The sequence below is a fragment of the Orbicella faveolata genome, unplaced genomic scaffold (genome assembly GCF_042242905.1).
Source record: "Orbicella faveolata isolate gen_17 unplaced genomic scaffold, um_ofav_v1 contig_2, whole genome shotgun sequence".
Lineage (NCBI taxonomy): Eukaryota > Metazoa > Cnidaria > Anthozoa > Scleractinia > Merulinidae > Orbicella > Orbicella faveolata.
The window spans coordinates 6,644,138-6,659,806 of record NW_028301547.1 but is presented as its reverse complement, the minus strand read 5'-3'; the positions used below and the strand labels follow the sequence as shown (position 1 = coordinate 6,659,806).

At 40.1% G+C, this 15,669-nt stretch overlaps 1 protein-coding gene across 1 annotated transcript; it reads right to left on the bottom strand.

The window, feature by feature from the left end:
* Positions 1 to 1,549: 1,549 nt before the first annotated feature.
* On the bottom strand, positions 1,550 to 15,497 carry LOC110061416 (uridylate-specific endoribonuclease B-like). The gene is made up of 9 exons (XM_020768252.2): positions 15,275 to 15,497; positions 14,829 to 15,023; positions 14,275 to 14,395; positions 10,340 to 10,430; positions 8,767 to 8,891; positions 7,899 to 8,175; positions 5,907 to 6,053; positions 5,375 to 5,524; positions 1,550 to 2,659 (listed from the first exon to the last, which is right to left on the bottom strand). Exons 1-9 carry the CDS (start codon positions 15,322 to 15,324, stop codon positions 2,646 to 2,648), a joined length of 1,170 nt encoding a protein of 389 aa, XP_020623911.2. The 5' UTR covers positions 15,325 to 15,497; the 3' UTR covers positions 1,550 to 2,645.
* Positions 15,498 to 15,669: the final 172 nt, after the last annotated feature.

Below are 15,669 nucleotides of genomic sequence, written 5' to 3'. Positions count from 1 at the left end.
CCCACACCAAAAACGCGACTGTGCCGCATCGCTAAACGCGCGAAAACACGCGAGTGAAAAAAAGATATGAATGGGCGAGAATCTTTAACCCAGGCATTGTCCCAAGCGACAGACTTCCACAAGTGAAATACACTTGTTTAGATTTGAGAAGGGGTCAAATGTAGCATCTTTAAAAAGTCCATTAAGCATAGTTTGAGATCACGACACCAAAATCGCGACTGTGGCGCATCTCTAAACGCGCGAAAACACGCGAGAGAAAAAAGATATTTATGAGCCAGAATATCCAACATTGTCCAAAGCGACAGACTTCTACAAGTGAAATATACGTGTGTAGATTTGGGGGAGGGCCAAATCTAGCACTTTCAAAGAGCCCCTTAAGCATACTTTGGGATCCCCAGACCAAAAACGCGAGTGTGGCATATCTCTAAACGCGCGAGAACTTACGAGAGAAAAGAAAGTTGATATGGGCGAGAATATCCAACCCAAACACTGTGCAAATCGATAGTTTTTTAACATGTGAAATACTCGTGTGTAGATTTGGGAGAGGGCTTAAAGTAGCATCTTTAAAAAGTTAGGTAAGCATTGGTTGGGATCCTCGCACCTAAAACGCGAGTGTGGCGCATCTCTAAACGCGCGAGAACTTACGAGAAAAAAGAAAGTTGATATGGGCGAGAGTCTCTCACCCCATGAGGGGACGCAACTGACTTTTACCGTAAGTATCTCTTGCCGGTGTTTTTTTTTTTTTTTTTTTTTTTTTTTTAAATTCTATGAGAACAGGGCTGTTTTCCTCTAAGGCTGTTGGTGTAATTCGTAAAAACACTAAGTTCTTATAAATCGTTTAGAAATCTTCGTTCCAGTTTAAATTGATGTTGCCGGCACATGGGTGGGCACTTTATATGTAGACCGTAATGTAAGATACCTTAAACTATTTTTACTGTTCATGATGCACTGCTACATTAGTCTGCTTGATAAATCAGATTTAACTGCTCTGGTCGAGTTTTTAATTTAAATATGATTAAACGTTCTTTTTATGCGTTCCTGTTAAAAATGATGCAAAGTTGTCAACTTTAGTAATTTCAATTTGAAGAAAAGGTCCTGTCAGTACCTTCTTGTTACTTGATGAAAATTTTGCGGGGTTTGTTTTACCAGTGCGCTTCATGACGCCTCCTGGAATAAGCCATACCTTCCCTAGTTGAATCGTCACCCGTTTATCGTACGTTATTCAGGTTACTGACTGGAAAAATAATTACACTTTTGAACCTTAGTTCCTCTATTTTCAGGGGATGGGGGGTGGGCTCACTTCTTTCGGAGGTCGTTACTTATGGACTTTTACGATTCGTTGCGTGTACGGGCCATTGGCCAAGCGATTGGCCAAGCTATATATTAGTAGCCGTGCATGGTCACCTAAAGCACCGACAATCTATCTTAGCTCCATGTACCAAGTTTCTCCTCGCGCTTTTTTCTTCTTTTTTTTTTGCCCTCGGCTGTGTAGTTGTGCGAGCATGATAATACTGCACGTAGCTCCCACTGCCAAAGACATACTCAGACAAGTATTCCAGATCATCTGGGTTTTTATTCCTTAAGATCTGTTTTAGATTGATTAATCAAACGCTCCTTTACGCCCGGACAAGCATCTCGATGCAAGTTCAGAGTTTATTGTGATGGCTTTCATTGGGTAAACAAAACATTTGCGTCTGCTCGCCGCGCTTAACACCCATTCGTAGGCACTTTGGCATCTTTAAGTTCAGTTCGTAGATCTGAACTTGGTTCAGGGGGTGAAGCAGAGGAAGGTTCTTGTTGTGTAATTCGTTCATCATTGCTTGATTTATCGGCATTCCCCGGTTTTGTCCGCTCACGTTTTTTTCCCGCCCAAGTCTTTCTTCACGTGTGTTTAGACGTGATGCGATATATAATGACCTTGTTTTGTTCCAGATTATTGGCGTCGGTGGAGTCCGCCATCATTTGGAAGTATCGGGAATCACTCGAACGCGCTATTTACTTTTAAAGCACTATTGATATCGTGACTTCATTTTAAAGCTTGTCTCATATTCCATCGGCCCTTTCTGGTTTATTTTTTATTTAATATCATCAACATGTCACTGAAACAGATTATGACGCCTTCCCCTAGTGAGAGTATGTAAGGAATGCTAGGAAAATTTCCTACCATTTCTCTGCGGTACTTATATGGTATCCATTCCTCCCGCTGATATTATGTACCACACACATTGCGTAGATTTTTTCGCTAGGGCAATCCACACGAGTAAAATTCGCATCACTGGATCGGCCACTTCAAGGTCCTCCAGTAACTTCTGAAGCCGGGAGTGATCTTGATTTAACCGGAGAGGGATGTCCTTCGGATTAAGGCCTGTATGGGTAGCTGAATTCAGAGAAAGGGGTTTGAGACCACAATGTCACATTACGTTAGTGACACCGGCCCTCAGGGATGGACGATAACCGTTCTTGTCTTAATAACTAAAGTGATCAACACAACATTCAGCAAGACACTTTTTTTGCTTCTGTGCCACACCGATGTTTATTAAAGCGCAATATGTATTTTAAGTTATTCATCGTGAACTTTCTTTTCACATGGCGTTGATGCAGTCTCATCACAAAATCATATGTGAAAAAGGTCCTTCTCCATCTTTTCACTTTGTTTCTTCTGTAAAATTAAAGAAAAACAAAATCATGGATTACTTTTCATTAGCTTATTTCATGTTTTTGTAGCAAAAGATGCCTAAGATAACAATATAACTTTTAAATCGAGACGTGATTTAGAAGCTGCCAAATCCATCGTTGGCCAGAGGCGGCCCAGACGTTGAATACGATTAATACGTGACATTATGCTGTTGGCGATTGCGTTACAATTTTAGCCGTTTATAAATTACTCTAAATGCTACGTGTAGAAAATAATTTGAATAAAATGGCTTACCTTGTGTTTGCATTGCGTTATTTTGATGTCTCTGGGTTCCAGGAGGTGGTTTAGAGCCATTTAGGCGAGTTTTACTTTCTGGCGGTTTGCTTCCCCTAAAGAGAAACAAAAGGCGGGCGACCCACTGGCCCGACGGCCCGTACTCAAAGCTCCGTGAATTCCACAAAAATGGTGTAATGTCGTCAAAATTGCCTCATGGCAGCCTTCAATTACTCTTCTTCTCATTCGCTCTCTCCCAAGGTTCCAAAGTTTATCTTAACCGCCCGAGAATCGCTGGTTTTCCAGCTCTTGCTTTCCATTTCTGCCCCGTCTCGATCCGTAACCGATTATCTTGGGCACAGGATTTGAATTTCTAGCTTAACGACCTCGCCATCGTGACAAAGTCGCCTCCAGCCGTCGAGAGGCACGGGGCATTTTTTGATCATGCAAATTGCACCGTGCCGCGGTGTACAACTGAAATTAGCGCTTAAAAGCACTGTTAACTGCAAAAATACAAGGAGCAAACAATGTTCAGCTGAATTTAGCGCCTAAAAGCACCGCTAACTGCAGCGAGAGATGGCAACGAGTAACTGACCAACGTCTCGTGTCTCTCGACGGTTGGAGGCGACTTTGTCACGATGGCGAGGTCGTTAAGCTAGAAATTCAAATCCTGTGCCCAAAATAATCGGTTACGGATCGAGACGGGGCAGAAATGGAAAGCAAGAGCTGGAAAACCAGCGATTCTCGGGCGGTTAAGATAAACTTTGGAACCTTGGGAGAGAGCGAATGAGAAGAAGAGTAATTGAAGGCTGCCATGAGGCAATTTTGACGACATTACACCATTTTTGTGGAATTCACGGAGCTTTGAGTACGGGCCGTCGGGCCAGTGGGTCGCCCGCCTTTTGTTTCTCTTTAGGGGAAGCAAACCGCCAGAAAGTAAAACTCGCCTAAATGGCTCTAAACCACCTCCTGGAACCCAGAGACATCAAATTAACGCAATACAAACACAAGGTAAGCCATTTTATTCAAATTATTTTCTACACGTAGCATTTACAGTAATTTTCGAAGCATTCTCATACATCGTCTTATAAACGGCTAAAATTGTAGAGCAATCGCCAACAGCATAATGTCACGTATTAATCGTATTCAACGTGTGGGCCGTCTGTGCGTTGGCAAAATAAGATGTGCCATTGTAGCAACTTGTCGATGCATTTATTTGACAACTGGACTACAAATTCGATTGAATAGCCGACGACTAACTATTTTGGCAGGCACCATAACAGAGAATACCGATCAAAACTAACAGCTTTGTCTAATTTCAAACTAAAAATAGAGAATGATTTTCCCATTCAAGAGTAACGGGCGCTTCGTCTTCTATTAGTGAATGAACAACAATAGGGGAAAACCATTCACACTCGTAGATTTCCAGTACAGCTTGCAGGATGCTCACTAACTTCTGTTGCTATTCTTCTACATGTAAAAAGCTATTCAGTGTAATAGTAATTTTAAAATCAAGTAGAGCTTTTGCTATAGTAAAACATTTTCCATGTTAAGTGTATCAAGGACAACTAGTTAAAGTGGTACTATGAGGAAAATCGCATCTTTCCTATCACAACCATTTTAAAACATAAACAAGTAGCCTGTGTGAGAAGAAAAGTGCTGTTTACTATATTCAAATATCTCGTTTCGTTCCAGAGATATTCAAGTTTTTAAAATATGCAAATTAGCCTAATGATGACGTCACACGCTCAACCAAATTTTGATCAAATATGATGAAAAAAGATATCTCAGCCAATTTGTATCGGAAATGTTTGATTCTTTACAGTAAGATTCTACTAAATATGCTCCACAACATGAGCTTAACAGTTTGGTTACCATGGCAATATATGGGTTCCAGACCTCCCCAATATTAAAGGCATTTCTGGCCATCTTTGGCTTTCCATTCTGACATTTGCAAATGGTGCCTCATATGCTTGATCTAGCAAGCATATAAATATGTTAGCTCAAGTTTGTGGCCTCGTTTAATGTTTTGCGAGCTGAAACTCACTAACATATTGAAATCAAGTGAGTGGGGACTGGAAAAGAGTGAGTTGCCATGGGAACAGAATTTTTTATAGCCGTACGTGTGTTTCCTGTAGAGCTACTAGCCACCAAGTTTCAATGGTCTGCGCTGCAAATTGACCAAGATAGCTCTATTTATATACTTGATATAAAATTGGGTTGAGTGTATGACGTCATCAGTCATCTCATTTGCATGTTTTACACATTATTTCAAACTTAAATATCTCCGGAACTAATGCAGATATTTGCAAAAAGTGAACGGCGTTTTTATTCTTTCATGGAATTTAATGTGATACACCCAAAAATCAAGGGGGGAAAATTTGATCATAGTACCACTTTAAGGTTCTGTTCGAGTCCGCTAAGTTCTTACAATGATAAATTAAATGCAATTTAGGATACTCTTACTTGGAACTTTTTGATAGCATTTAGGAGCACCTTGGGCAGGGCTTTCGTCAAAACAACAGTTCTTTTCTTGTTCGCACTGAATCCTGGTTATTCCAGGTGGAGAACCGCAATCTACTTTAGTGTGGGGAGGGGCGACATGACATTCGTGGTCTATTACAAAAAAAATTAGAGAACAGCTTACGTAAAAAAGAGTCTTAACCGTTTATTATTTTAGGAAATTGTATGTTACAAATTAGCTATGATCAAATTAACGGTTACATAAAACTGATTTTTGTTCAACCCAGTAAGACCGTGAATTCTTAAGGTGCTATCTAACTCATTGAGTTCAGACCTCTGTGTACAAAAGAGAATGAAGAAAAAAGTCCATGCTAGATTGGGTTAATCACTATGGTAAATCTGATCATATCTACTTTAAACCCTGTTTTTTCTTCCAACAACTTATGTTTCTTCCAAATAATTGTGCAGTCTATCTTGTACTGTAGAATCTTTTTTTATCCAATTTATCTGCATAATTTGGTGGCATTTGACTTACTTGCAGGATAAAAACACATATGGGTTTGGGCAGTGTATTGCTGCCAGTCAAAGCAGCAGCCTCTTTCTCCACAGGTGTGTTCGTCTATCCCAGCCGTTCCACAATTTGTTCTCGTGTTGGGATCAACGCTTGTGCACATTGGATCAGCTATGTTCGACAGAAATTGCATGTCATAAATTTAAAGGACGTGTAAAGAACTTGCATGGTCGTCCTCCGTTTCAATTATGTAATAGTGTTGAATTTCAAAGACCGATATTTAGAGTTTCAAACTTCTTCACTTAACAAGAAGGCGTTGAAGACATGGAAGGCATGCAGCAATCACGGATGTCTTGATTTTTCTATCTGTCAGGCTGATCTTAATTAAAAATATTTAGAAGTTCTCTAACAAGAGTTTAGTGTTCCTGAAAACCTGCGAGTCGAAGAGTGACTGATGAAAGAATAATGACCAATTCCCTTCATGACACGAGCCTGCAGCGAATCGTGGTTGCATTGTTGTATTCGTCATCTTGGACTGAATATTTGTTTTGATGAATATAATTTCCATGATTCTCTGCATGCGTGTCTCATGGGGAAAATAGGTCATTGAATTTTAACCCGAAGACGTTTTTTTTGGCAAAACTTGTGGTCCCTCAAACAACACAAAAAAACAACTGGGTCTTATACTGGTGGAGTGATCGAATAAGGGGGAAAAAAAAATAAAATGGCTGCACACAATATTTGAACAAAGGAAAAAAGAGCTTAGACCAAAAACTCGACAACTATTTAATTTCTCACGTTATGTGGCTTGTGAGAAAAAACTATGGAATATTCAGTTATCAGTCAATATCACGCCCCTTGACGTTTCGTAACGTCGCTTAACGTCGCGCTCCATTTCCGGAGCGCTTTGAAGTTGCAGGCCCACCAGTGCTAATAGCACTAACAAAATTGTGCAAAAAAAAAAAAAAAACATTACATTTCTTCTGATTTCTTCATATTTGGAGTACACGATGATAACAGATTTTCCCGGTTACTGAGCGATTTTGAGCCAAGATACTTGAGTTTGGTGTAAATGACGATTTTTGAGCGACCAAGTAAATCCGCTTCAAAACGGCGGAGACACGAGAAGCAACTTAAAATGATTTCAGAGATCCTGAAGATGGTTTTGGAGAAGAAAGCGTGTCAGAAGGTAACGTCTCCCTTCGCATGAGTTCTCGATATGAACACATCTTGTTCAAATGGGACTAAATACTCTTTTCATCGCCATTTATACGTTTAAAATCTCTCTTATTTGTTAAATGATGTTTATTGAGTCATCTTACGAAGAGTAGAGCCCAATAACGTTGGATAAAAGCTTCGTTTTGTTACATTTCGTTGGGACGCGAAACGTGATTCTAATCTGCTTGAATCCGACGTTTGATGCAATGGTGACTGAAACAAGATGTGTCTCGAAAAAGAACCTATTAAGGCATTTTTTTTACGTTGAAAATTAAAAACAGGCTATTTCTCTGACATTTCTTAAAAGCACTAAGTGTGAAGGTGAAGTTTAAGTGATATTTTACTTGCAAGGAAAAATCGGTAAATCGAGACGTCGTCGAAGTAGTCCGATTGCGCGTGTGCTGTTCATTGTGCCACAAAAGGCAAAGTACACACCTCTTATTGTCAGCTTTAATCTGAACAAAGAAGTCAGACGAACTTATTGTAAAGGTCCACTGAGGATTGGCGTGAGCCGGCTTTAATCATTACTCTTGCATAACGCTTCTGCATTTGCTTGTAGGCCCAAGGTTTAGCCAAACATTTTTCCTGGTTGCCTAATGGCACTTGTTTGGCTAAAATCAATCGATCCGTCATATCAACTGTAAGAATCTACCATATAGCAAAAAATGCATTAAAGCTTCTAATACATATTCAGTATTTACTTTGATCTCTGGGAACCTAGGACATGTAGTCAAATAACAATAATGCAAGTACACAATACGCCATTTGAATTGCGAGCTTGTGCAATGTTCAACTTACCGATAACAGCCGATGGGTAGGCTGTGTTAACCTTGCCTTTTGGAGTCATAACCTTTTTCTCTTTGACAGAAATTTCCTTCGCTGTAATTCTTAAGATGGTTTTGTGAATTTGACAAGAGCATTCTGTCAGTTGGTTTGGTGGTTTAAATATGGAAAGAGCACAGACACTGAAAATGGCAAAATCAAACGCTGGGCTTGTTCCAACAAACAAGCTGCTGCCGCCGCCCCTTTTCTTAGCGACGTCCCAAGTGAAATCCAGGCCCTGCATAAAAGTAGGCTACAGAACAAAAGGTAGAGTAAATGTAGTGAATAAATCATGTAGCTGTTTTTTTTTCTCTCGGTTGTCTCAAGGATCTGTTAATTAAAGAAAGAAAATTTCCCGAATAATACCATGAATGAAGTAACGTGAATGAAGCTAAACTGCAGGGATTCGGTAAATCGAGGAGGTTTGGGTTGAATGGATAAAAGCACTCTCAGTTGATTGACGGGTGACGATAAGGGGAAGGCGAAATGTTTCTCTACTGCCCTACTTCTAACGTCCTTAGTTCCCTTCGTTTTTCGACTCCGATAATTAATTAATATTGCCAATATTGGTGCGGAAAAAATAGTTTCTTCTAAACAAAATACCCGGTTCAGAGACAGGACGAGAGGCAAACCCTATTTCAGACCAAAACAGCTCAAAAAAAGATAACATTTACGGCTGCAGATACCTATATAGGACATATAAGAGAGTAACCCCTACCCCGGGGTGGAAACTCTCAGAGTGGTCATCGGAGGCGTTGTCAGATCTAATATAAGGTCTCGCTTGTCGAGTCAGCAGGCGAGTCAGACATTTTATGAGAGAAAAGTTATCGTGATAATAACTAACCTCTGTGTCATACGTCACTGAAGCCACCTCGACATTGGTTAATTCATTTGTGGTCGTCTGTAAACGGTAGAACTGGAACCAGTTGTGAAATCCCTCATAATGTTTCTTCAACTGTCCCACTTCACCTAGGATGAGTAAGGTTAATGAACACTCACATGAGAAAAGAAAAACTACAACTTGTTTGCCTGAATATCAGCCGTCTCACTCCCGACAAGAAGACTTCTTTTGACGTCTTTTCTAGAGAGTGCAACTTGACGCGCAATCTGATCGGCTTCACGGTAGGCGCAGGATTTTGTAACTCTTTGATTCAACATAGTATTTTAATGAAACTCTGAAATAAAAGTAGCTTCTTGTTGTTGTTTGATAGATCGGTGTCATTTTGGTTATGCTAGGACAATAAGATAATTTGACTTTTTCTGTGGACTTTGGTAGTTGGTGCTCTCGCGGCTTCGCCCCTCGTCAGCTATTAAAAAATTAGATTATGAGCTCGCGTGATAATTGACGTAGGCGCAGCCCGAGTCAACTATCACGCATAAAAATCAAGACGAATAATCTAATCGTTTGAGTATAAATCTACTAGTCGTTCAAAACATTATCTAAATCCTCTTCACAGACACTTCGAAAACGCCAAGAAGCGGCCCTCATTTTGTTAACAAGGGCACACTGCTACGCTACTCACTATCTATCACAGAATAGATACTGAGTAGCGTAGCCAATCAGAGAGCGGCATTCGTGACAGAACGCTAGTAGATTTATACTAAAAGCCGATAGAAACCTCGGAACTCATTGTCTAATTGTTAATTAAAATAGAAGCCTCCATATCGACGAATAATATTGTTAACTATCGGCTGGGCTACGAGAAATAAAATTAATGCAATGAATAAGTCAAATGTATTTCACAGGAAGCTGATAGAATTGTAGATAAACAATCGTCAGTGTCGCTTCGCACGAGTTCACGATATGAACCCTTATTTATTAAAGTATGTGTATCGAGTCATCTTACGAAGAGGAAAGCTCGATAAAGGATCCCTATTGAAAACCCTAGCTAATTTCCTTACTAATTTCGTTAAGGACGGGTCTCCTTTACCGCCCCTAAATAGTCGATGCCATTTTAGCGGTCGACGTTGTGTTGAACGGTCGATGCATTCATTGATAACCAAGCTTTGCGTAATGGTCGACGCCATATCTGACCCTTGACTAGTTTAGGACTGGACTAGGTTGAAACCGTGCTATGATTATTAGCTTCCACTAGGACTAAATAATGTGACAGTTTGGCTTATGATAGCTTAATCCTTAGGTAAGGGTTAGGGATAGGGTCAGGCCAGGGTTAGGTCCAGGAACTCAAAATGTCAGCACCATTGGGCGGCCAAAAACACTTGACGCTGTTGTCTACATGGGAAAACTATAGGTTAGTCTCCACTTCTACCCCTGGTTGAGAAAGACACTGTGTAAATGTTTCTTAGTTTCTAGTTCTTTATCTATGAAAAAAGAATATATCGCAATGTGAGCTGAGGTACGAAATATTCATAAGATCGACAACCCCGTTTAACCACAACATGCTCAAAGGACCTACCGCAAAATACATGTAAGAAGCCCTTAGTCTCTTTGCCTCGGGGAAGAATGAACCACAGCTCTTTTAAAGTTTCCTTAAAAGTCGCTAGATCCTAATGGAAAAGAAAATGAAAATAAGAAAAAAAGGAAGCATTGTTCTTTAAGGTCAGACAGAGCATTAGGAAAAGTGTTTATGTAAATGCTTGTTTGTCCAGTACTGTTAATCAGTTGCCAATATAGCCAAAGTAAGTTCCAGATGTTTACACTATTTTCCGGCCGCCATATTGGTGTACCACAGATGTACACCAACATAGCGTTTTCATACTAGGTTCTGTAAATATCTACGAAACATTTCGACGAATATCTGAAGTTTGGGGTAACGCACAGGCCTAAAACCTGGAGAATTGTCTTATTTAGTTATTCTCTATAACTTCACAATTTCTCAGCTTTTTCCACTGGATGGTCTTCGATATATTTTTTTAATTGCGTGACAGTGAAAACGATCTATACTGTACCGCAAATATATTGGACGCTTAATTCTCGGACGCTTGAAAATTTCGGACATTTTTATTTTCGGACACTTGTCCGAAATTACAATCGTCCGAAATGTTTGGCAAGTAATGTAAGTATTTACTGTGCCCAAATCCAAGTGACCATGATATCGTAGCCATATCAGGTCAGTGACTTGATATCGAAGGATGTCATCAGGACAGTAGACAGGGCTTCTGATTGGCTTATTGCGAATTTGGAACGGTCACATAAAATAGCAGCATTATCATACTAGTAGATTAGTAGCCTTTTTGTTGGGTCAGAAGCCGCTGATACGAAGTGAAGAATTCGTTTCGGTGTGTCGTAATTCTTAGCGCAGTTAAACGATTGTTCTGCTAATTTGAATGTTTCATTCAAGTTCAGATCGTAAACACAAAGATATTCGTTTGAAAGACGTTCGCGCTAATTGTTTCTGCGCATCCTTACTGCGCACGCAAATTCACACGCCACGTCTCGCATGAGCGCGCATGCTAAATAATAAAATGAACAATGATAGGGCAGAAGGCCATTGCTATAGCTTTAACTTGGGTTTAACGATCTTGGACGCTCGGTGACCCCTATTTTTCTTTTGATGGATCATTTTTTCTACCGATTTTCTACGATTAGCGAAAAAATGAAGAAAATCTATTGACTAGAAGTTTGAATTTTTTGCAAAATGCACCACCGAATTCCGTTCTTTTTAGCGCTTCGTTTATCCGTGCGACGGTTTCAAAGGCCTCTTGAAAGGTTAAGTTTTGTGAAAACGTCGATAACATTTGGAATTATTTACGTAACAGACCCACCTCCTCAAAATATGACTAAGATCGTTTGCCTCCGTTGACTCACCTTTGATATTTTTAGCTAAAAACTCCTGTGGACCAAGCTAAATTACGTGCGCCAATTTTTCAAAATCAGGGTAGTTTTCCACACGCTTTATCTCTGAAACGAAGTTGGTGACCCCCAATCTTTTTCGTATTTCTGTCACAAGTAACTCATTATCTGACTGCAGTAAAATTTTAAAAAAATCTATCAACTTGAAAATTTTCGCCGAACGTCCTTAACGTGCCAGAACACGCGGAAGAAAGAAACTTGAATTGGGAAAGAATTTCCAACCCAAGCACTGTCCAAATCGATAGACTTCCACAAGTGAAATACACGTGTGTAGATTTGAGGAAGGGTCAAAACTGGCATCTTTAAAAGAGCTCAGTAAGGATAGTTTGGGATCCCCATACCAAAAACGCGAGTGCGCCGCATCGCTAAACGCGCAGTAACACGCAAAAGAAAGGAAAATATACATAGGCGAGAATCTCCAACCCAAGCACTGTCTAAAGCAATAAATTTCCACAATTGAAATACACGTGTGTAGACTTGGGGGAGGGCCAAAACTAGTATCTTTAAAAGTCCAGTAACCATAGTTTGGGATCCCGACACCAAAAACGTGAGTGTGTCGAATCCCCAAACGCGCGAGAACACACGAGAGAAAAAAAATCGACATGGACGAGAATATCTAACTAAAGCACTGTCCAAATCGATAGACTTCCACAAGTGAAATACACGTGTGTAAATTTAAGGGAGGGCCAAAAGAAGCATCGTTAAACAGCCCAGAAACAATAGTTTGGGATCCAAAAACCAAAAACACGAGTGTGCCGCATCGCTAAACGCGCAAAAACACGCAGGAGAAAAGAAAATTCACATGGGCGAGAATCTCCAGCGCAAGCACTATCCAAATCGATCGACTTCCACAAGTGAAATACACCTGTGTAGATTTGGGGGAGGGCCAAAACTAGAAACTATTAAAAACCCAGTAAGCATAGTTTAAGATCCTGACACCGAAAGCGCGAGTGTGGCACGTTGCTTAACTTGCGAGAACAATTGAGATGAAGGAAAAATAACATGGGCCAGAATCTCCAACGCAGGCGCTATTCAAATCAAAATATTTTCACAAGTAAAATAATCGTGTGTATATTTGGGGGAGGGCAAAAACTAGCATATTTAAGAAGTCAGGTAAACATAGTTAAGGATCCCGACACCAAAGACGCGACTGTGCCGCAACACTAAACGTGCAAGAAGATGCGAGAGAAAAGAAAATTGACACGGGCGAGAATCTCCAACCCAAGCACTTTCCAATTCGATAGATTTCCAGAAGTGAAATACACGTGTGTAGAATTGGGGGAGGACCAAAACTAGCATCTTTAAAAAATCCAGTAACCATAGTTTGGGATCCTGAAACCAAAAACGCGAGTGTGCCGTATCCCCAAACGCGCGAGAACACACGAGAGAAAAAAAATTGGCATGGGCGAGAATCTCTAACTAAAGCGCTGTCCAAATCGATAGACTTCCACAAGTGAAATACACGTGTGTAAATTTAAGGGAGGGCCTAAAGAAGCATCGTTAAACAGCCCAGAAACAATAGTTTGGGATCCCAAATCCAAAAACACGAGTGTGCCGCATCGCTAAATGCGCAGAAACACACAAGAGAAAACAAAAATTGACATGGGCGAGAATCTCCAACCCAAGCACTGTCCAAATCGATAGACTTCCCCAAGTGAAATAGACTTGAGTAGATTTGGAGGAGAGTCAAAAAAAGCGTCTTCAAAAAGCAAAGTAAGGATAGTTTGGGATCCCGAAACCAAAAACTGGAGTGTGCCTCATTCTGTGGGACCTAAAAGAACCCACACACTGATCGAAAAGAGTAGGGGACGTAGTTCCCGGTGTGGTGGTCTATCTCTCATCTGATGGTTAAATGCTCGGAGATATTAGCTGCATAAGCTACTCTGAAATCCGAGGGTAAATAGAGTAATGTATGTATGTATGTATGTATGTGTGTATGTATGTATGTATGTATGTATGTATGTATGTATGTATGTATGTATGTATGTATGTATGTATGTATGTATGTATGTATGTATCGCTAAACGCGCGAGAAAACACGAGAGGAAAGAAAATTGACATGGGCGAGAATCTCCAACCCAAGCACTGTTTAAATCGATAGACTTCCTCAAGTGAAATACACGTGTCTAAATTTTAAGACGGGCCAAAATTAGCATCCTCAAAATCTTTGTAAGCATAGTTTATGATCCCCACACCAAAATCGCGCGGAAATTCCACGCCACGCCCGGCAAGTATACATATAAGCGAACAGTTGCCATAGTAGTAAGCTTTCCCTTTGCGATCAACGTTAATAGTATTTAGTCCAAATCTGTAGTTATTTTTCTCTTTCTTCTATTTAGCTGTCCGTTAGGGGGAGCATCGCGTCTGGCCTTAGGCAGTAAAGACCCAGTTACCCCCAATTGAGTTGGTGTGTATTTAGTATCCCAAAGTTATCCCAGTAGGGTTTTATAAGGTACATAATCAAATTCAAGTGTTTTTTTTTTTTTTACCATAATCAATGAAACGAACAAATTTCAGTCGTTCTGTAGTGAACTCTACCTGTCCTAATGACTCATGTGCGTTGAGGTAGTTCAAAGCTTGTTCAATCGGTCCACCTCGTTGTATTATAGAGTTGAGAAAAGCCTCTTGATTCGCCTCGACATTATCCTGTAGTAAGGCCGAGGAAACAAACAAACAAACAAACATAAATAGAGTTAACGTTTATTAACTGTCTTACTAACAAAGATTTTGACGGAATCCGTGGGTAGTACGGGAAAATAATGCCCTAGAATTAGCCAATCAGAGCGCGTGTTACATCGGCTACAAACACAAGCCATAGAATAAAACCGCATATTGCTTTTCTAAAAGGAACCATATATCGGTATTTTCACGCCCAGTTGAGCACGGTTGTTTAAAGACTTAAACGTATCTTGTATAGAAATAAAATGTGCCGTCCTCGTCCTGGAAAAGAGCTAAACGAACGAACAGAGGCTGGTAACCGTGCCCAATAAACCACACAAAGAGAAATCCGTGACTTGCCCTTGTTTACTTCATCTAACTCGACTCTATTGGAAAGCTTTTTGGGATCACTCTAAAAAAAAAATGAATTACCTCCGAACAGTCTAAACACGTCGGAATTAAGTTTGCCTTGCCCAGTTCCAATCACCGTAAACAAGGGATTTTTACCGACCATGTCAACAGTTAGTTCTGAAGGAACTCTAAGATTGTTTCCCGCAGCGTTCCATATATTTTGGCACGCATCTCCAAGATCTTTCGGGAGCTGGGATGAGGGAGCCGCGGAGCCTAAGCTGTGAAATAGAATGGTTTATAACACAGCTGGTAAGAGGTACAAATATTTTATAAGAGAGAATCTCATCACTTAGGCTTAGCAATTCGAAATAAAGGCAGCAGAAGATATAACCCCCCTCACGGTCTTCTTCAGTCAAGTGAAGAAGACTGTAAATTGAAATACGGTCGAAAGCTTCGTTTTCTTTATATTTCAGACCTTGTGACGAAAAAAAAAATTGTACTCTATAAATACAATTTTGAAAAGAGTTACCTTCTGCTAAAAAGGGAAGTAAGCATGAAGAAAAAGAAAAGCTTTGCCATCCTTTAAATGAATAACCCGAAGCAATGGTGTCTTTCTTTGAAATCTGTTAAATCTACCATAGTCCTTCTATAAATCATTCACTTGTGCTCTATGCCCTGTTAAATGGTTACGACGAGTTTAGCATGTGACCATTATCGGAAAACGAACAAGAAGCACTCATTAGTTATGCATAAAAGACGTTTCGAGCAACAGAACAAATATTGACTGAACAAAAGAACAAATATTGACTGAATTATGGAGTAACGACATTATCTACATCTACATCTACATTACGGGGGTCTTGCAAAGGGAGGCATGCTCTCATCACTGCAAGACATTAAATAAAAAAAAAACTGCAAAACTTC